This window comes from Boleophthalmus pectinirostris, unplaced genomic scaffold (genome assembly GCF_026225935.1).
Source record: "Boleophthalmus pectinirostris isolate CB_2022bp ecotype Guang Dong unplaced genomic scaffold, ASM2622593v1 HiC_scaffold_13, whole genome shotgun sequence".
Classification (NCBI taxonomy): domain Eukaryota; kingdom Metazoa; phylum Chordata; class Actinopteri; order Gobiiformes; family Gobiidae; genus Boleophthalmus; species Boleophthalmus pectinirostris.
The window spans coordinates 22,190,691-22,210,021 of record NW_026571036.1 but is presented as its reverse complement, the minus strand read 5'-3'; the positions used below and the strand labels follow the sequence as shown (position 1 = coordinate 22,210,021).

Genomic DNA, 19,331 nt, shown 5'->3' with positions numbered 1-19,331 from the left:
ATTAAAAAACAAATGAACGAATGATACACGGATTCATCACCTACCAATAATTGTATTTATTATTATTATTACTATTATTATTATTTTACATGAAGAACTATTATTTTGTGCACAAACACATGCCGTTTAATACCGAAAAGAGAACACGACGATATCGAAGCAATTTTTATACAGCGATATTGCAATATCACCAATATCGTTACATCCCTAGTGGGTTGTGTTTTTATTATGTTAAATGTAACTTACTGTAATGAGGCCTCCCATTCTTCTGTGTACTGTGTCCTGTTACCTGGTCGAGTCCCGTGGGAGAAGGGACCCTCACACTTCGATGTCTTGTAGGAAGTGCCACTGCAATGCCCAATGTTGGCTGTTGTAATAGTCCTAAGGTGACATCAAGTAAACTGGGCCACGTGGCTCATGAACAATAGACAATCTAATATACTCTGTCTAAAAAGGACAGATCATAAAGTGTATATGATATATATTATATCTGTGTACACAATACATTTGTTGTTGTTGTTATTAGATTTGTACTGAAATGCGGGTACCGTGAATTATAGCTTATATTGTACAGGAAAGGAGAAGTCTATGTAAGTATGTTTTTAGTTAATTTGGGACAGGAGAAAAACAGGGTGGGGTTAAATAAGTATTTACTTTGTGACATTTATTTTCGTTTATTACAGAAAAGAAATATTTACGTTATGTGTCATATCTAAGTATTTATAGTCTCTATGCATGTTCTATGTATTACTGTCCAAATAAACACGCATTCATAAAGTATATTCAAGTCTTATGTCATATTCAGTCAGTAATTTCCATTGTTGCTTATGACCCTAGTCCCTCCCCTCCCAGACGCCAATGCAATCTTGTGTATTAAAGGCTGTGTAACTGCCACACATGCATGTCATTTGTTACCTTTACTTAAATGGCAGCAAACTCTACTCTTAATGTGACACATTCCTGCAGTCAGTTTGGATCTTTTCGGACTTCACTGTTAAGTTTTGTTTTTGGGACCATTTCAGTTGTAATAATGTGTGGAAACCTGCTTGTTATGATTTCTATTATTTACTTTCGACAGCTCCAAACTCCCACAAACTACCTGGTCCTTTCTCTGGCTGTCTCTGACCTGCTTATTGGAGCTGTTGTTCTGCCCTTTAGCACTGTTTTGTTTGTAAATCCCTGTTGGCATCTTCAAGGAGTTCTTTGTAACATGCGTGCTACATTTGATATAATGCTCTCTGGGAGTTCAATACTGAACCTATGCTTCATTTCTATTGACAGATACTATGCAGTGTGCCAGCCTCTGAGCTACAGATCAAAAATTACTTTTCAGATTGTTGGAATTATGATCTTTATCACATGGACTGCTGCAGTGTCATGTGGAGTCGTTATCACCATTGGAGGGAAGGCACGAGGAAAGGCAGAACAAAGATGTGCATTTTTTCGAAATTCAAGTCTAAATGTTTTTGGTTCTGTAATTGGCCTTTACATCCCTATTATCATAATGTTTCCGATTTACACAAAGATTCTTCTTGTGGCTCGGAGACAGGCACGCAGCATCCAGAGCACTAAATCAGTTGTGGCAGTGAGCAGAATGGAGAGAAAGGCGACCCGCACTCTGGCCATCGTGGTTGGGGTCTTCCTCTTCTGCTGGGCTCCTTTCCTCATCTCCATGACCTGTTTGCCTTTTATTGATTACACAGTTTCTGATTCTGTATTTGAAGCTTTCAAATGGTTTGGATGGTCAAACTCCGGGCTCAACCCTTTCATCTATGCCTTCTTTTACAGCTGGTTCAGATCTGCTTTCAGATTGATTCTTTCTGGAAAGATATTCTTTAAAAATATGACAAATGCAAAACTGTTTTAAAATCACTATGTAAAATTCACCTTTAAAACAATATTTAAAAAATATTTCATATTTCTCTTTTGTGTTCCCAAAATATGAGGTAAACATGTAAGCACTGTACCACTAGTAAGATGTAGTTACAGTTTTTCTTGCTGTGACTCACTTTTCTGATCAGAATTGAAAATGACTTGTTCTGCCTTCAAATCCTTCAGTTACTTTTGCAAATCATTGGGCCATGTTCTGGTTTGTTTTTCCAAAGATCAAATGCTTTGGTACATTGTTTCAAATGTTTTAGTACAATTGTCTGCTCTTTCTTACGCTCTTGTGATTTAGTCAGACTGTTGAAAATGCATCATCATGGCTCTCATCTCTTTGGACAAAACAGTTAAATGTCACCTTATGTTTGGCACTATAGTCACCAAAATTATTCAGCAAATTATCTTTGGCATTTTCCAAACATAGAAGCTATAAGTCTTTATAAGATATACAGTGGCAAAAAATATACATAAAAACAATTATTCCCAGGGTCCTGGGCTCTGTACTTATCAACTGCTTCTGTTTGTTTGACTCTTAGAATTGTATGGAATGCAACAGAGATGGTCAATCAGTCATATATAGTAAACAACTACAAATCCTATTTTCTCTTTGACACATGTGATTCGTTTTTTTTAATGGCTTTGGCACAATTTCTGAAACTTTTCATAAATTCGGCAAATATTCAGCCTAAATGGTTGTTTATATTTAACACGTATTTACAGCATGTACGTGCGTACATATCTCAGAAACAGTGTGAGACTGGTCTTACAGGTCTCTGACTCACGCTACATGTCTATAAGAGTGGGAGCATTCTCCGGCCTGTCTGGATTAGTTTAGAAATCTGACAACTATGTCTGTATTTTAACCACCAATAGTTTTGCAAAATGTACAAAAGATTTGCCTGACTCATAAAAAGTTTCAGAAAATGTGTTAAAGCCATTGGGGGGGAAAAAAAATGAAAAAGCTGAAAATGAAATTAATGAAAGAGCACATACAAACACATGATTAAAGTCTAAGAGTTTCAATGGAAAAACTTGCTTTGGGGAATGATTGATCCATCCTGAGTGAAAAACTGCATTTTGCTGTCCCTGAAGTTTTCTATATTAACAAAGATATGCATTAAACATATTCTTTACTGAGACTAAAATGCCTCTGCAACTAACTGAGGCTCTACATTTTGAGACATGTATCTTGTAAAAGATACTTTATCCTATTTCTAAAACTGACAATTTTATTAAAATTAGTTTCAACTATTTTTACACAATTTGACAGACTTTGTAAAAAAGTTCAGCTAAGCCCATAGCCAAAGCACAGCAGGAGGCCAGGGTGATCACAGGGTTATGCTCTTAGCCTAACATCTCAAAAAGATGTTCTCACTGGTCAGATGCAGGAAGCCACTCTTTAAGAAGTCTGGCTGAGAGCCTAATGTAATCTCTTCATCGTATCCTCATGTCGTGCTTCGGTAGTGGAGCATAAATCACCACAATGGAGTAGTCGCTGATAAACTCTAAACCCGATAACCAGGTTTGACACAGGACGAGAGGAGCATTTTCCCATACGTCATGGAACACATGACGAGTCTTAAAGGTCTCATATTATGCAAAATTTATTCTTGTGAGCTTTGAGCCATGTTAGAATGCTGTTACCTCCTCAAAAACACACCCAGAATTGTGTTTTGTTTCATTCACACATGTTCGAGTAACCATTTATTTTTAGTCTGTCTATTTCTCCAAAGCTCAAAATGCTCTGTTGCACCTTGTGATGTCATGAAGTGGTAGTTTTCAAGTTAACAGCTATATTTTACCTTTTGTTCAACAGATATCTACAAATCCACAGCTGAAATGATCCTCTGTATGGAGTTTAAAAACACAGTGGAGTGCTTCCTGTATTGCCACATGACACACAGGTGGAATAGAGTTTTCTATGTGAAAGAAAAACTATATATGCAGAGTTTGTGTGCTAAACATGTGTGAATGAAACAAAACAACAAAACACAACGATGTATGTTTTTGATGTGGAAACAATAGATCAGAAAATAGCTCGATATCTTCTCTTTAAGCACCAACCACTGTGCCACTGCATCTGTTCTGAGACAAAACACTCTAACCCTGAACACCTTGGGCTGGAATTCTAAAGTCATCACCTAACTTGACCTCTGCTTGTTCCGAGTGCTCCTACAGGGGTTACAAACACCACAGTGGGGAGATATCATGCTCCGCTTACCTAACCTTCTAATTGTGACCTCCAGACAATGGATGGGCTGAGAGACACATGGTAAATGCTGCTGTCAGTGGCCTAACACATCCTCAAAGGGGTCTCAATATCATTAGCCATTACTTTATGATAGACCGGCTCAAGCACTAGTTTTAAGAACCTCAGCCTGGTGGAATCAGTCCAACCGATATGGGTATAAAGTGTAGATTAATCATTCAATGAAATATTACAATTTTTAATTATAATGATAAAATTGTTCACAGCATGAACAATCAAAGTACAATTTACAAATATCTACTTGAGCTATTGTTGTGTATGTGCTCTCCCTGGTCCCTCCCCTCAAAGAAACCAATGCAATCTTGTGTATTTAAGCCTGCACAGCCCACAGACACCTGGCATGTGTAACTGCCACATGTGCATGCCTTCTTAAATGGCAGCAAACTCTACTCTTAATGTGACAAATGTCTGCAGTAATTCTGTAATATTGCCTGGATCCTTTAGGACTACACTGTTAAGTTTTGTTTTTGGGACCATTTCTGTTGTAATAATGTGTGGAAACCTGCTTGTTATGATGGCTATTATTTACTTTCGACAGCTCCAAACTCCCACAAACTACCTGGTCCTTTCTCTGGCTGTCTCTGACCTGCTTATTGGAGCTGTTGTTCTGCCCTTTAGCACTGTTTTGTTTGTAAATCCCTGTTGGCATCTTCAAGGAATTGTTTGTAACGTGCGTGCTACATTCGATATAATGCTCTCTATGAGTTCAATATTTAATCTATGCTTCATTTCTATTGACAGATACTATGCAGTGTGCCATCCTCTAATCTACAGATCCAGAATTACTTTTCAGATTGTTGGAATTATGATCTTTATCACATGGACTGCTGCAGTGTCATGTGGAGTCGTTATCACCATTGGAGGGAAGGCACGAGGAAAGGCAGAACAAAGATGTGCATTTTTTCGAAATTCAAGTCTAAATGTTATAGGCAGTTTTACTGGGTTGTACATTCCTGCCATTATAATGTTTCCGATTTACACAAAGATTCTTCTTGTGGCTCGGAGACAGGCACGCAGCATCCAGAGCACTAATTCAGGTGTGGCAGTGAGCAGAATGGAGAGAAAGGCGACCCGCACTCTGGCCATCGTGGTTGGGGTCTTCCTCTTCTGCTGGGCTCCTTTCCTCATCTCCATGACCTGTTTGCCTTTTATTGATTACACAGTTTCTGATTCTGTATTTGAAGCTTTCAAATGGTTTGGATGGTCAAACTCCGATGCTCAACCCTTTCATCTATGCCTTCTTTTACAGCTGGTTCAGATCTGCTTTCAGATTGATTCTTTCTGGAAAGATATTCTTAAGAAATTTAACAAATGCAAAACTGTTTTAAAACATTTTTAGACAGCACATGTATAAGATATTTTAGAAACATTAACATTAGCCTTCAGTGTCCCCAGATGTGGAGTAAACATGCACAAATTGTGAGTGAGATCTTGTAAAAAATACTTATAATAATGTGCAGTGCGTTGTATCCACATGTACACCTGTGTAAGGCAGCTTTTAGTTGTTAGTTGAACTAAAAATAATAATAATAATATCAAGAAGTAGAACTGGATCATTTTTTTATGTGAATATAATATGAAATTTCAGTAATTGTCTATGTAGTCTTTTGCAAAATGTGTGTGTTTAGAGCTAAGTGCACATTTCTCTGAATAAAAGTAAATCCAGTATTTGTGACTCACCTGTGTATTACCACCTAAATACAATGTAGAAGAGATTACATTTTTTCTGATATATGGTTGATCAACCATGATGGTCAGCAATGTTCTCTCTAAGGTTCGCTCGTGCACGATCTCGCACTGCCCAGACGTTCAGAGCACACATGAAATTCTTTGCAGTGCATAAAATATAATCTAACCTAAACCAGTGGTGCAGCATTTTCGGCAGCACAGCCGCTGTGATGGGGCCCATGGCACTTTGGGGGTGCCCATCACTTACTTTTTTGTTGGATTTTGCTCACGGGGGTCCAAGGAATACCCATTTACTTAGACACATGCATTTACTCAGACACATGAAAAATGTGGGGAAACATTGACAGTCAGCATAGTAAATGTTCACTAAAGACATTTTAGTGATCTTGGGACAAGTATTATAACTATAGTAACAGTGGATGATAAAGCTAATGGCAAGTGATTTTGGTCATGCAACATGTCCATTTACATTTCTGTCCTTTTAGAGATTTTATCAAGGATAAGACAAATAACATGCAACTGCATTTTTTTGTTTTGTCGCCATGTTTGCTTCTGTTAGTTTGGCGCTGGCTTCTGCACAAACCACAATGCTGCTCTCTTACAGGTCCAGCACCACTGGTGGTTCAGGTCCTATCTAAAGCCAGGGCTTCAAGACTGATTCTCAGAAGTCACAAAAATCTTACAAGGTTATGTTGTTGTAGCCTGATTCATCAGCTGGTTTTACTTCATGGAAACCGTCTGACTTTGCAGCATTAGGATTTGTTTGCTCGACAGTCGGCGGGTACTTTAGGCTAACAGGGCTAACTGGTATATTAAGCTTTTCCCAAATCCCGTAGGAAGACTCTTTGTTCGGGCTTTAAATCCTAACCTCGATTGAAGTGGTGGGTTTTTCTTCATACAAATTCACTAAAATCACCACGATATCAGCACCTGTGAAATGGCAGAGATGCACTCACGTAGACTGTCAGGTAACCGCAAGTGAAAGGACCGACACAGAACTCCGCGCTTCATGGGGCTAACCGCAGCTGACGCCCCACACCCTGCTCCACGGGTGTGGGGTTCTCTCAGGGGTGGTCCTAGATTCCAAGTTCTAGTCCAAGATTAGTCCTGGTTTGGTCCTGGTTTAGTCCTTGCTTAAACTTGGTTTAGTCCTGGTTCAGTTCTGGTTTAGACCTGGTTCAGTCCTGGTTCGGCTCTGGTTTAGTACTAGTTTAGTCCTGGTTTAGACCTAGTTTAGTCCTGGTTCAGTCGTGATTTAGACTTGGTTTAGTCCTGGTTCAGTTCTGGTTTAGTCCTGGTTTAGACCTGGTTCAGTCCTAGTTTAGTCCTGGTTTAGTCCTGGTTCAATCCATATACGGCACAAAAGTTCAGTATCTTCGCACTGTTATTTTGGTGAGAATAACTTAAAATGCAATAGTAATGTAATGCCTTACATTTTAAATGTAGTAATATTATAATGTAACAAATTACTTTGAAATGACAATAACAAGTAATAAATAATACATTACAGTTTTGAAATAACTTGCCCAACAGTGTTCAAGACCTAGTCGCCGGAGAGAAATGAAATTGAGTGCAGGCACTAGGTGGTGCCAGCCTGGCTAATGTTGTTGTAGCTCCTGGTGTAAATTCATTGTTATAGTAGTTACTAACTTTGAGTCAGATTTTATATATAGTTGAAAGCAATTTGAACACTCAAACCAGTTCAAAACAATGTGTAAACCTTAAAAACACAAAGGGACCATAGAGAAAATCCAATGAAATTAAGTATTTTAATCTCTCAATTATACTCATGTGTGAATTAAACTGTGAAAAACATACCATATGAGTCAGTTTAAGTTACAGTCATACTAATTTACATAACTGCTGCCTAGTGGTCTTCATTATGAGAAAAATTTCACTCATCCAATCAGTGAGCTCCCAGCATCACAGTTGCTTCACATAAAGAGTCCAGAGTGCAGCGACCTATGCAGAGTTGCCAGGGCTGCTTTTTTCATTGAAGCTGGTGCTATAGACTTGAGAGGGATACTGATGTAATGTTTTGTATTATGCTCTTCTAAGTTTTTCTGGTTCATTTTCTGCATGGAACTGCTCATCAACCAAACCACTTTCTGTGCAAATTGGGAAAATGAACCAGCAGATAGTAGAATTCAGTTGTTATGTTTTGTTTTAGGGACTTTAGCTGCAGTAACGATGTGTGGAAACTTGCTTGTTATACTTTCTATTATTTACTTCAAACAACTCCATACTCCCACAAACTACCTGGTCCTGTCTTTGGCCATGGCTGATCTACTTGTCGGGGTTGTAGTTATACCTTTTAGTACGGTCTTGTTTGCAAACCCATGCTGGTATCTCCAAGATATAGCTTGCTTCCTACGGGGAGTATTTGATATCGGACTGTGCTCTGCTTCAATACTGAACCTATGCTTTATTTCTATTGACCGATATTATGCTGTCTGTCAACCTTTAAGCTACCGAACCAAAATTAATGCCTTTGTCACTGCCATGATGATTTTGATCACGTGGATTGTTTCGATTGTCTGTGGGATAGTCTTGACGCTCGGTGGACGAAAGATCGAAGGAAGATGTGCTTTTGTCCAGGGTTTGAATCTAGGTGCTGTTGTTGCCATCATTGCATTTTACATTCCCGCCATTATAATGATTACAATATACTTAAAGATTTTCCACGTGGCTCAAACACAAGCTCGAAGCATCCACAGCATGCACACAGGAGAGGGAGTGAGTAAAATGGAAAGAAAAGCCACTCGCACTCTCGCTATAGTAATGGGAGTGTTTTTCCTTTGCTGGTCTCCAATGGCTCTGTGTAGCACTTTTTTATCTTTAAAGAATTTCAAAGTTCCTCTAAGTGCTATGGAGGTTTTTAAATGGTTTGGATGGTCCAACTCGATGCTCAACCCCTTCATTTATGCATACTTTTATAGTTGGTTCAGGTGTGCATTCAGAATGATACTTTCTGGGAAAATATTTAAGGGAAAATATACCAATGCTAAACTATACTGAATACATAACGGTGTATGTGTAAACAGTCTTTATTTGAAGATTGTTGAATAGATATTGTAATGCATAATTATAAGGTGCAGTTTATAGCAGGTGAAGTTTACTTTTTGATTATGTCCACTGTGTAAAAGGTGTCACAACAATCACTGATTATAATCACACTGTCTGCATATTTTCAATATTTTACTTAAATGCTTTATGCTTCAAAATGTGAATGTTTTTGGAAATGTGTTTCTTGTACATTCATTTAATTGTACAATGTTTTAATTTATGTTTTAATTGTTTGATCAAAAACCAGTCTCATAGTCACCTAAAAAGTATGTTATAGAATATCTTTTACAATAATATAGAGCCATGAATGTGTTAAATCGATAGGGCCTTTAAGGTGTATAACTGTCTATTGCATTCTAATTGAATAAAATGATGACTTTAAATGCTGAAATATGATTTCCTTATGACAAAAACTACAAGCAACTACTAACAGTGGGTACATACAGTCTCTGTGACAAACCAATCTGCACTTATATCACATACTTCTGAAGGTTGTGGAGAACGACTGAGCCAAGGTCCAGGGACTTCCAGATCCAGAATGACAGAATGGTGTCTGATGGTGACAAACAGCAGAGGAAAGCCATTGTGGTGGACATTGCAATAGCATGTGATAGGAAGATAAAGAAATGGGCGAAATACTATGGCTGGCCCTGGAGAAGGCCTGGAAGGTGAGGCTCGTGGTCACTGGAGCACTTGGGGCAGTAACTCCTAAACTGGAGGAGCTAGAACAGATCCCAGGAAAAAAAATAAAAACATCAGACATGTCAGAACCCTCAAGCTCCCAGGCCTCTGATAGAGGACCCGAGCTTGGAAAAAGAATGAGACCAGCCACGGAGGGCGAGAAAGGAATTTTGATATATAAAATGTATATGTTTATATGCAGTGTAACTGTGTATACATTCCAAGAATACATATTCTGAATACTAATTGAATAACTGTATTCTGACACAATTATTGGTGATATTCATAACACTCTTACTTTTTTTTTTAAATCAAAGCAATACTTGACAGTACTTAATCACAAAATGTAGGCTTCAGACTGCACATAATCATTGAGAAAAATAGAAAACACAACTCTTGCGGTGAGTGCATTTTTTCTTCTCCAAACAGTGATAACAAACATAAAGCTGTTTTTAATCCTGTGTGGCTTTTTATTCATTAAATTAAATGCAACTCTATGTAAAAGTATTCTAAGTAGAATACAGTACTCTGATGGACCATGTATCAGCATATGTTACAAAATACATCCTAAAGCAGGTATTTAGTATTCTGTAGCTAAATACATTTTCACAGTATTTTTCCTATCACTGTTTATATACAGTTCTGTTTTGCTGTGGTAAGACAACTTTTAAAAACAACTTGCAAACAAACTCAGACAAAATTCCCCTGGTAGTTTAAGGTAATGACCTCAGGCTGCTTTAAGTATCCCATTCAAGCACACAGGCTCACATGAAGCAGGTATGCAGGGTGCCTGTGACTACCTGGTGTTTCCATACTCTGTACTGTCTGTAGTAGTAGTTGTATTTGATGCATGGACCCCACTCTTTTTCTCAACAACACCAGTAGCGGTTTGTGCTCTCCAGCCATCATATCTTCCCTGATATGTTTACTTATAGGAACCTTAGCATCGGTTACTTTGTGTGGTAACTTGCTTGTGATAATCTCCATTGTTTACTTCAAACAGCTCCAGACTCCCACAAACACACTGGTGCTGTCTCTGGCTGTGGCAGATCTTCTCGTGGGAGCTGTGGTTTTACCTTTTAGCCTTGTTATAGCTACAAATTCATGCTCGCAAATTGAATATTTACTTTGTGTCATCCGGGGAGCTTTTGATATAACCCTTTGTGCATCGTCTATTTTAAGTTTGTGTTCTATTTCTATTGACCGTTACTTAGCTGTGTGTCAGCCTTTACGCTACAAAAACATAGTCACCTTTAATGTCTCTCTGATCATGATTGTTGTGGTATGGACTGTTTCGAGTGTATGTGGGATTGTAATGACGGTTACATGGAAAGCTGAAGGAGAATGTTCAATTATGAAGGGTTTCAAAACAGCAGTAATCGCATCTTTTTTAAGCTTCTGTACTCCTGTGATTATAATGGTAATACTTTATGCTAAGATTTTTTATGTTGCTTGGAAACAGGTCAAAAACATCAATTGCATTCATGTGGGCAAAGGAGTCGGTAAGATGGAGAGAAAGGCCACCCGCACTCTTATGATTGTAATGGGAGTATTTATTATCTGCTGGACTCCGTTTGTGTTATTAATAACAGCAATGCCTTTTGTGGAGATAGATGAGCCTTCCATAGTATTGGGGTTCAAGTGGCTGGGCTGGTCAAACTCTATGCTCAATCCTTTTATTTATGCTGTCTTTTATAGCTGGTTCAGATCTGCTTTCAAACTAATTCTAAATGGGAAAATATTCAAAGGGGATTTTACAAATGCCAAACTTGTGTAACTTGCCAGTGCATTTTGGGAATCTCATTAATCTCATGTCCATTAAGGGTGTTTTAACTAGATTGATTACAGTGAACTCAGTTGTAAATCTGAATTTAAATTCAATTTAAATGTTTATAAAGTATGCTGTAATTTGTTCTTGTATCGATCTAACACACTGACACATTGCTTCTAGGCAAGGCAAGGCAAGGCAAGTTTATTTGTATAGCACAATTCGTACACAAAGTAATTCAAAGTGCTTTACAGAATAAGAAATACATTAAAATCATAATAAAAAATAATCATGAAGATTAAAATTAAAAAAGAGAGACATAAATTAGAGAGAAGAGTGCGGAAAACCTTTCAGTTATATGCACAGTTAAACAGAAATGTTTTGAGCCTGGATTTAAACAGCATCACAGAAGAGGCCTGTCTCACATGTTCAGGAAGACTTCTAGGACCTAGAGGACACCCTACCCTCTTCTGGCGAGGGGTGGTACTGCATTCTCAGTCAATTAAGTTGATTTGACACATCATATGTGAACATGAAATAGCCTGATGATGTCATGAGGACTGGTGTTTTTCATTTTGGTCAGATCAAAATCCACTTTTAATGTCATGCTGCGATTTGTGTAAACTTTGTGTAAACTGATAGTTTAGGATTTGCCTTAATTATATCTAATTATTATATGCAAGGTAGCCTATGTAATTTAATGTATGTTTGTATCCATCCATCCATTTTCTTTGGCTTATCCAGGGCCAGGTCGCAGGGGCAGGGACTAAGCAGGGACTCCCAGACTTCCTTCACCCTGGACACTTCCTCCAGCTCCACTGGGGGGACCCCAAGGTATTCCCAGGCCAGCCGAGAGACATAGTCCCTCCAACGTGTCCTTCAGGGCCTCCTCCTGGTGGGACATGCCTGGAACACCTCCCGAGGGAGGTGCCCAGGAGGCATCCGGAACAGATGCCCGAGCCACCCCAACTGGCTCCTCTTGCAGCAGCTCTATTCTACTGTATGTTTGTAATTCTGCATAAATCCTTAAACTCCAATGTGCAAAATAAAAATGCATATATTAATACAATAAACATAAAAATGTATTAATTATTTTTCAGCAATTGAATGACAGCCCTGTCAATAGAAATTTGGGGGCCTGGGACTCACATGGCCCCCTATATAAATTAATAGGAATTCTGGGCCCCTAAAACCGTGGGGTTAGTCTCCCCTGTCTACTGCCATAACTATTAACATATATAGTCACATAGCACTTTTCTAAATGCCCAAAGACACTTTAAGGAGACAAACAGATATGATGTGGTGGGGATGTGGTATAAAGGGTGGATGTTAAAGGGCCCATATTGCGGTATTTTCTGATGTGTTTTAATGCCGTTTTCTCATCACAAACTGGAATTGTGTCTTGTTTTTTTCTGCACGTTTAACACACAAACCCTGCATATTTAGACTAGTTATTTCTCAAAAGGAAAACACAGACCACCTTGTGATGTCATGTGGTATTACAGGAAGTTTTCCACTGAGTTTTTAAATGCTATTAGCCTTCATTAGAACCATTTGGATAATTTCAGATCTGGAAATGCCAATCTCTACTGAGCAAAAGGTAAAAGGAACCCGTTAACTTGAAAACTATGTCTACTTCATGACATCACAAGGTGGAGCAGGGCATTTTGACAGCATAATAATGGTTACTCAAACATTCGTGAATGAAACAAATCTCATCTCCACATATGTTTTTGAGGGAAAAAAAGGAAAGCAAAAATAATGTGGAAAAATTATAATTATGTGGATGGTGGTCCAGAGACACGTTAGACAAGCTATGCAAGTTTCAAACCATAATTTTAATCTTAGGAGCATAGTCAGTTAATATAGTACACACACACAAGCATGAGCATGTTTTTTTTTTTTTTTTTTTTTATTAATCAAAAAGACAAGGTAATGATGTCAGTTAACTGTAAAAACTGCTAAAAAAAATAATGAACAGGTTTCACGTCTGCCATCAGCTGTTAAAAAAAGAAATAAACTTACAGATGGTAGCTTTAAATTGAACCTAAAGTCAAAACTTTACAACTCTAGCTTAATTTCTCAATTCAAGTTATTTTAGGAGACAATAGATATTGAATCTTTTCAGTGTAGTGCTTTTTTGTAAGAATTACTTTTTGTCTCGTCTAAATGAAAAACTTTGTCATGCATGCATCTTTACCCCTCCCTTTGAACAAATATTTTGCTGTAATGTGGTTACAACATAATTGATTTTAAATGTATTAAGATCAGTACATATTCACCAACAGAACAGAGTGTCTGTTTAGATACCAACTGCTGAAAGAACATATGAGAACATCTATCTCACTCTGAAACCATCAGACAGTGCCATACTGGTCCTGCAGGTCTCTAACTCAAACTACATGTCTAAAAGTGTGGGAATATTCTCTGGCCTGTGTCTGGATGATGGTCACAAAAGTTTATAAATCTGTGTAAAAATAAAACTGTGCCTATATTGTAACCACAAAGTGTCCTTTTTTACAAGAGCTTTTTACATTTTGTTCACAAAGAGTGCAAAAGGTTTGCCAGATTTATAAAAAGTTCCAGATTTGTCAAAGCTACTGAAAAATAGTTTAATACAGTATCAGCAACAGTGAAGCATGCACTTAAGAAACATGTGTGTCCGTCCCCTGGAGAGCGTCATATATTTCCCTGATGGTGAATGTTCATATATTTCTCTGATGGTGACTGTCCCTTCATAAAATCCCGCGAAGACAGACAGCAGACAGACGGTTAGAATAGAACGCTGTTTTTTTGATTGACCTGTTGTGTATGTATGGATTCTATCCTCTCTGACAATAGCACTATAAACAATATCTGTACTCCTCCACAAAAGACTTTTATCACTTATTTTATATGTTCAGCTTTGGGGACTATTGCTGTTGTAACTATGTGTGGTAACCTGCTTGTCATATTTGCAGTTTTTTACTTCCGACAGCTGCACACGTCGACCAACTACTTGGTTCTATCTCTGGCTATGGCCGACCTGCTTGTGGGGACCATAGTTTTGCCTTTTGGCATCCTCCTGTTTGCGAATCCATGCTGGCCTCAACAAGCAGTACTGTGCAGAGTGAGGGGAGGCTTTGATATCATGTCATCTATCTGCTCAATCTTAAATCTATGCTTCATTTCAATTGACAGATATTATGCTGTGTGCATGCCTCTGAGTTACAGATTGAAAATGAATGCCTATGTCACTGCAATTATGATTTTAATAACTTGGGTGATTTCTGTTTTATGTGGGATTGTGATGTCAGTTGGTGGACAAAAACAAGAAACAAGATGTGCTTTTTTCCAGAATTTAAACTTGGGAATAATTGCAGCAGTGGTAGCCTTCTACATACCTGTTATCATAATGTTTACACTCTACATCAAGATATTCTTTGTGGCACAAAAGCAGGTTCGAAGCATCCATAGCATGCAGACAGGAATGGGTGCAAGGAAAATGGAAAGGAAAGCCACACGGACACTGGCGATAGTTATGGGAGTGTTTGTGTTTTGCTGGAGTCCTTTTTTCATCTGTGTTACGTATTTGCCGTTTAATAATTTCAAAATTCCTCTTTCGCTGATGGAGACGTTTAAATGGCTCGGATGGGCAAACTCAATGCTCAATCCGTTTATTTATGCATTCTTTTACAGCTGGTTCAGATCCGCTTTCAGAATCATTCTCACAGGGAAAATATTTAAGGGGAATTACACCAATGCAAAGCTGCTCTGAGTAAAATGAACTCACTGTTGACACCTGCATCAGAGTCCGGCTGCATTTGTTGAAATATGGACACACGCACATGAATCAGATAAAATACATGCTTTTTCACTTTTTGAAATGACATTGAAATTGAAACATTGTAAAAGTGTGCTCTAAATGTTTGCTGTATTTGACATCATAATGATAATCCTGATGTAGCTCCTTCACAGCTTCTGTTGTAAAAACTTTGTCAGGACAGTTTGGTGGTGTCCATGTTCAGCCTGAATGACCTCTGACCCCCAAGTTTGAGAATCTTATGCGCTGTGGGTCCGATTACTTTGATTACTCATTCTAAAAGTAATCAAACTACTGCTTTTGATTACTTTATTTCAAAAGTAATTTGATATAAGTTACTTATAGTAAAGAAAACTGAAACATACAGCTCAAGAACCAACTGAACAAAAATTCTTCATGATAACGACCCTTCCTGTTTGGGTCATTTCAAACATGGGTCACGCCACAGTCGTCCATAAAACAATATTTGTACTGTTTTGTTTAAAAAGTAGAAATTACATTCTATTCAAGCTACCCCTGTCTGTCCAGCAGAGGGCAGTGGTCCTTCAATTGTGCTAATTTAAAGGAAAAATGTAATTCTCCAATTAAATTAAACCTACTTTAGTCACTCCGTTTTATAGTTGTTGTTTTTTTTCCTTAAAAAAAAAACAAAAGAACATGATAAATACATGTTAGTTAGATATCTGTTTTGTCATTTGTGCCAAATGCCATCTTATTGAGCAGGCTCTGGTGCAGGTTAAAACACTTAACTCTTCAAAACTGGTTGCGCAGATGACCCATGTCTATTATTATTATTATTATTACAGTCTTCATTCTGTCACACAAGCATCACTCTATTTTAGGGTAATAAAGATTCAGGTTTTCATTTTGGTGCTATTAAATACACTTAGAATTTTTTTTATGTAACAACAACACAATATCAAGACAAACGAGAAATTCTATTTGTTTGGTCGAATACATTTCGCAGCTCATCCAAGCTGTTTCTTTAGAGCTGAAGAAGCAGCTTGGATGAGCTGCTAAACATATTTGACCAATTAAACTGACAAATTGACAAATAGACAAATAATTTCTCCTTTGCCTTGGAGTCTACTTGGATTCACACAACACAATATCAAGTTGAAATGTGCACAATTTGTTACTGATATCTTTGTGTGATTTTCTTTGCAACTGCATGTGATGTATGTCATTTGAATGGTGTAAAGATTAGTCTTGTATTGCTTTATAAATCCTTAAACATCACATTTCAGCAAAATAATAATAAAAAAATAATAATACAAAAATAAATAAAACCATTTAGGTGTGATCATTATATTGAGCAATTCAATGACAACATTGTAGTTTATTTGGGCTTTCTTTACAGTTTGTTTACATGACGTGTATATAGAAGCATACATAACCCAAAAGAAGTAGGCTCCCTTCACATTATCCACAGTGACCATGTGTCTGTTTATGGATGTGAGTGAAATCCATCCCAGCCACATTCACACAACATCCATCTTCTACTCTTAATCATCTTTTACATGTTTTAAGTAAATAAAGTCTTGTTTCTGAACTGTAATTCTTGAAGATACTTATTTTATATAGTTTTTCTTATCTTCAGTGTATCTAGGTTTATTTCCTATTTCAAGTACAAAAAGACTTAGAGATTTTTCTTGTCAAGTGAAATTTACTCAGATCAGTGTAACAGTTCAAGTCAAGCTCAAGTCATTTTAACTTGGCAAGATTTTAGTTTTTGTAGTGCAGAAATGTATACTCTTTTACACATAAATTTTCACATCATAATTTTTGTTTTTGATACGTTTAATGATAATTTTGTATAATTCTGCTGTAATTTCAGTTGCAAGAGACTGTAGATCTTTTCCAAAACATAAGACTGTGGCATCATCTGTGGATAGTATGAATAATCAATATTAGAATAATAAATATAATGTAGTAATTCCATTCAATGAATTCACTGTGCTGAACAAATCCCGAATGCTAAGCGGCTGTGTGTTTGTATTTGATTTCGTGTTTCTAACTGACATAGTTCCCAAGTGAGTTTTTTCTATCCACAACTATAGGATGTAAACAGCTGTCGTCACTCCTCTCCAGTGAATATGGTAATAAGGTTGGATTTTATTATTTAACATGAGCTTGTTGTCATTCAAGACCACTTCACTTTGCTTTACTTTTTTGGGGTCAAGTAAACTTTTCTTTCAAAACTTAATCTTGATTTTGGTTGAGTGTTGATGTATGGATTCTCCTCTCTCTGCTAACAGCACTCATAATATTTGTGCTGTTTCTGTAAATGTCATAACCTTTTCTCATTATATTCTATGTTTTGTTTTGGGTGTTATAGCAGCTCTAACTATGTGTGGAAACCTGCTTGTAATAATGGCGATTATTTACTTCAGACAGCTCCACACTCCCACAAACTACTTGGTGCTTTCTCTCTCTGTTTCTGACCTCTTAGTGGGAGTCATAGTTTTGCCTTTTAGCATTTTTCTATCTCTGAATCCATGTTGGTATCTTCAAGGAATTCTGTGTAAAATCCGAGGCGTTTTTGATATTTTACTTTGTACTTCTTCAATATTTAACCTGTGCTTTATTTCTATTGACAGGTACTATGCAGTTTGCCAGCCTCTTAGCTACAAAAGCAGAATTAACGTACATGTTATCGTAGTCATGATTTTGGTCACATGGACGCTGTCATCTTTTAGCGGCAGTGTCATCACAGTTTGGGGGAAAAAACGTGGAAATTCAGAAAGATGTGTTTTTTTCCAGAATTTGAATTTAGCCGTAATTGGGGCGGTCTTCTCCTTTTACATCCCTGCGGTTATTTTAGTTGCAATTTATGTAAAGATTTTCCTTGTGGCGTACAGACAAGCGAGGAGTATCCAGGCGGCGAAGTCTGGAGGAACTGTCAGCAAAATGGAAAGGAAGGCCACCCGGACATTAGCTATCGTCATGGGTGTTTTTCTCCTCTGCTGGACTCCCTTCTTTTCATGCGTAACCTCTCTTCCTTTCAATAATTATAACATTCCTCTGATTGTAGTGGAGACCTTTAAGTGGTTTGGATGGTCCAATTCGATGCTAAACCCCTTCATATACGCCTTCTTTTACAGCTGGTTCAGATCTGCTTTTAAAATGATTCTTTCTGGGAAAATATTTCACAAGAATTTAGCCAACGTAAAGCTCTTTTAGCTTCATGTGCTTGTATTTTAGTGTGATTTGTAATGGCGCACTATGTAATTTTTCTGCATTAGGCGCACGTGCTGCTTGTTTTGATGGAGATGCAACTTATCTGTGTTATTATCTATGCTTTTATTTAATGACAGGGATTTTATTGCTCAAAGAAATACCGTAATAAACAAAAACAGATCTGATGTGTAACTTAGTTTTGTCACACCACCAGAAAAGTTACAGAGTGAATCTTTAATTTTAATTTTACTTACGCATCTGTCTTTTAAACATGTGCACTAAAAGATAACTAAATAAAAGTGAGAGGTCCAGTGCTTGTATTTTTGAAAACAAATCCTAAAATGTTTTTTTTTACATTGTGGTAAATGAAGGTTCTTGTATTGTCAACAAAGTATGGGCGCACTCCGACATATTTCCATGTGATAGTACTATTTGTAAAAGCATAATTTATATATAAAAAATATGCACACAAAGACATTTTATTTTCATTTACAAAAAAATATTAAAATAGTTGTTTTGGATAAATAAATCCACCTATACAAATAATGTCATATTGGGTTTATAAGAAGAATAAGGAGGAGAGATTCACAGTTAATTAGCAGCTTTAAAAACAATCCTTTTGTTACTCAGACTTCATGTGCAAGTGAATAATTTGATTATTCATGAAGCATCATTCTCACATACAAACTACATAAAAACTATTTTGGCATACAGACAAGACTCTCTGCATTTGTAATTCTTTATGAATAAGAGAGCTCATTTTGACCATTTTTACTTGTGATCAAATTTGTATTACAACGACATATATCCACCGTTGGGAAGTAACTGAATACATATACCGAGAATAACGATTTTGAGTAACTGTATTCCGGTACAGTTACTATTTCATTTGGTAATATTCAGAATACATTTACTTTTATAATATCATAGGAATACATACAGGAAACTGCACAATATTACTGAGAAAAATAGAAAACACTTCTCTTGAGGTG

At 37.1% G+C, this 19,331-nt stretch overlaps 6 protein-coding genes across 6 annotated transcripts; all 6 read left to right on the top strand.

The window, feature by feature from the left end:
• The first annotated feature begins 925 nt into the window (after nucleotides 1-925).
• On the top strand, nucleotides 926-1,867 carry LOC110154941 (trace amine-associated receptor 1-like). The gene has a single exon (XM_020918992.2). It carries the CDS (start codon nucleotides 926-928, stop codon nucleotides 1,865-1,867), a length of 942 nt encoding a protein of 313 aa, XP_020774651.2.
• Nucleotides 1,868-4,526: 2,659 nt separating this feature from the next.
• Nucleotides 4,527-5,481, top strand: LOC110154952 (trace amine-associated receptor 1-like). Its single transcript, XM_020919002.2, is given in 2 exon segments — nucleotides 4,527-5,366; nucleotides 5,368-5,481. Coding segments are annotated over 2 exon segments (954 nt in total).
• Nucleotides 5,482-6,779: 1,298 nt separating this feature from the next.
• On the top strand, nucleotides 6,780-8,860 carry LOC110154979 (trace amine-associated receptor 1-like). Its single transcript, XM_055149272.1, has 3 exons — nucleotides 6,780-6,810; nucleotides 8,013-8,207; nucleotides 8,280-8,860. Exons 1-3 carry the CDS (start codon nucleotides 6,780-6,782, stop codon nucleotides 8,858-8,860), a joined length of 807 nt encoding a protein of 268 aa, XP_055005247.1.
• Nucleotides 8,861-10,439: 1,579 nt separating this feature from the next.
• LOC110155002 (trace amine-associated receptor 4-like) lies at nucleotides 10,440-11,366 on the top strand. The gene has a single exon (XM_020919053.2). It carries the CDS (start codon nucleotides 10,440-10,442, stop codon nucleotides 11,364-11,366), a length of 927 nt encoding a protein of 308 aa, XP_020774712.2.
• Nucleotides 11,367-14,011: 2,645 nt separating this feature from the next.
• LOC110155026 (trace amine-associated receptor 1-like) lies at nucleotides 14,012-15,114 on the top strand. The gene is made up of 2 exons (XM_055149271.1): nucleotides 14,012-14,054; nucleotides 14,261-15,114. The coding sequence occupies exons 1-2, from the start codon at nucleotides 14,012-14,014 to the stop codon at nucleotides 15,112-15,114; spliced, it is 897 nt and encodes a 298-aa protein (XP_055005246.1).
• Nucleotides 15,115-17,391: 2,277 nt separating this feature from the next.
• LOC110155047 (trace amine-associated receptor 1-like) lies at nucleotides 17,392-18,342 on the top strand. Its single transcript, XM_020919105.1, has one exon. It carries the CDS (start codon nucleotides 17,392-17,394, stop codon nucleotides 18,340-18,342), a length of 951 nt encoding a protein of 316 aa, XP_020774764.1.
• The last annotated feature ends 989 nt before the right edge of the window (nucleotides 18,343-19,331 follow it).

What these genes read in the sequence shown, in the direction of transcription:
- LOC110154941 (XM_020918992.2), top strand. Translation starts at nt 926, where the DNA reads ATGGCAGCAAACTCTACTCTTAATGTGACACATTCCTGCAGTCAGTTT.
- LOC110154979 (XM_055149272.1), top strand. Translation starts at nt 6,780, where the DNA reads ATGGCAGAGATGCACTCACGTAGACTGTCAG. An exon ending in GCACTCACGTAGACTGTCAG is followed by an intron (nt 6,811 to 8,012) that starts GTAACCGCAAGT and finishes GTTTTGTTTTAG; the next exon opens with GGACTTTAGCTGCAGTAACG. An exon ending in GTATCTCCAAGATATAGCTT is followed by an intron (nt 8,208 to 8,279) that starts GCTTCCTACGGG and finishes TTATTTCTATTG; the next exon opens with ACCGATATTATGCTGTCTGT.
- LOC110155002 (XM_020919053.2), top strand. Translation starts at nt 10,440, where the DNA reads ATGGACCCCACTCTTTTTCTCAACAACACCAGTAGCGGTTTGTGCTCT.
- LOC110155026 (XM_055149271.1), top strand. Translation starts at nt 14,012, where the DNA reads ATGTGTGTCCGTCCCCTGGAGAGCGTCATATATTTCCCTGATG. An exon ending in CGTCATATATTTCCCTGATG is followed by an intron (nt 14,055 to 14,260) that starts GTGAATGTTCAT and finishes TTATATGTTCAG; the next exon opens with CTTTGGGGACTATTGCTGTT.
- LOC110155047 (XM_020919105.1), top strand. Translation starts at nt 17,392, where the DNA reads ATGGATTCTCCTCTCTCTGCTAACAGCACTCATAATATTTGTGCTGTT.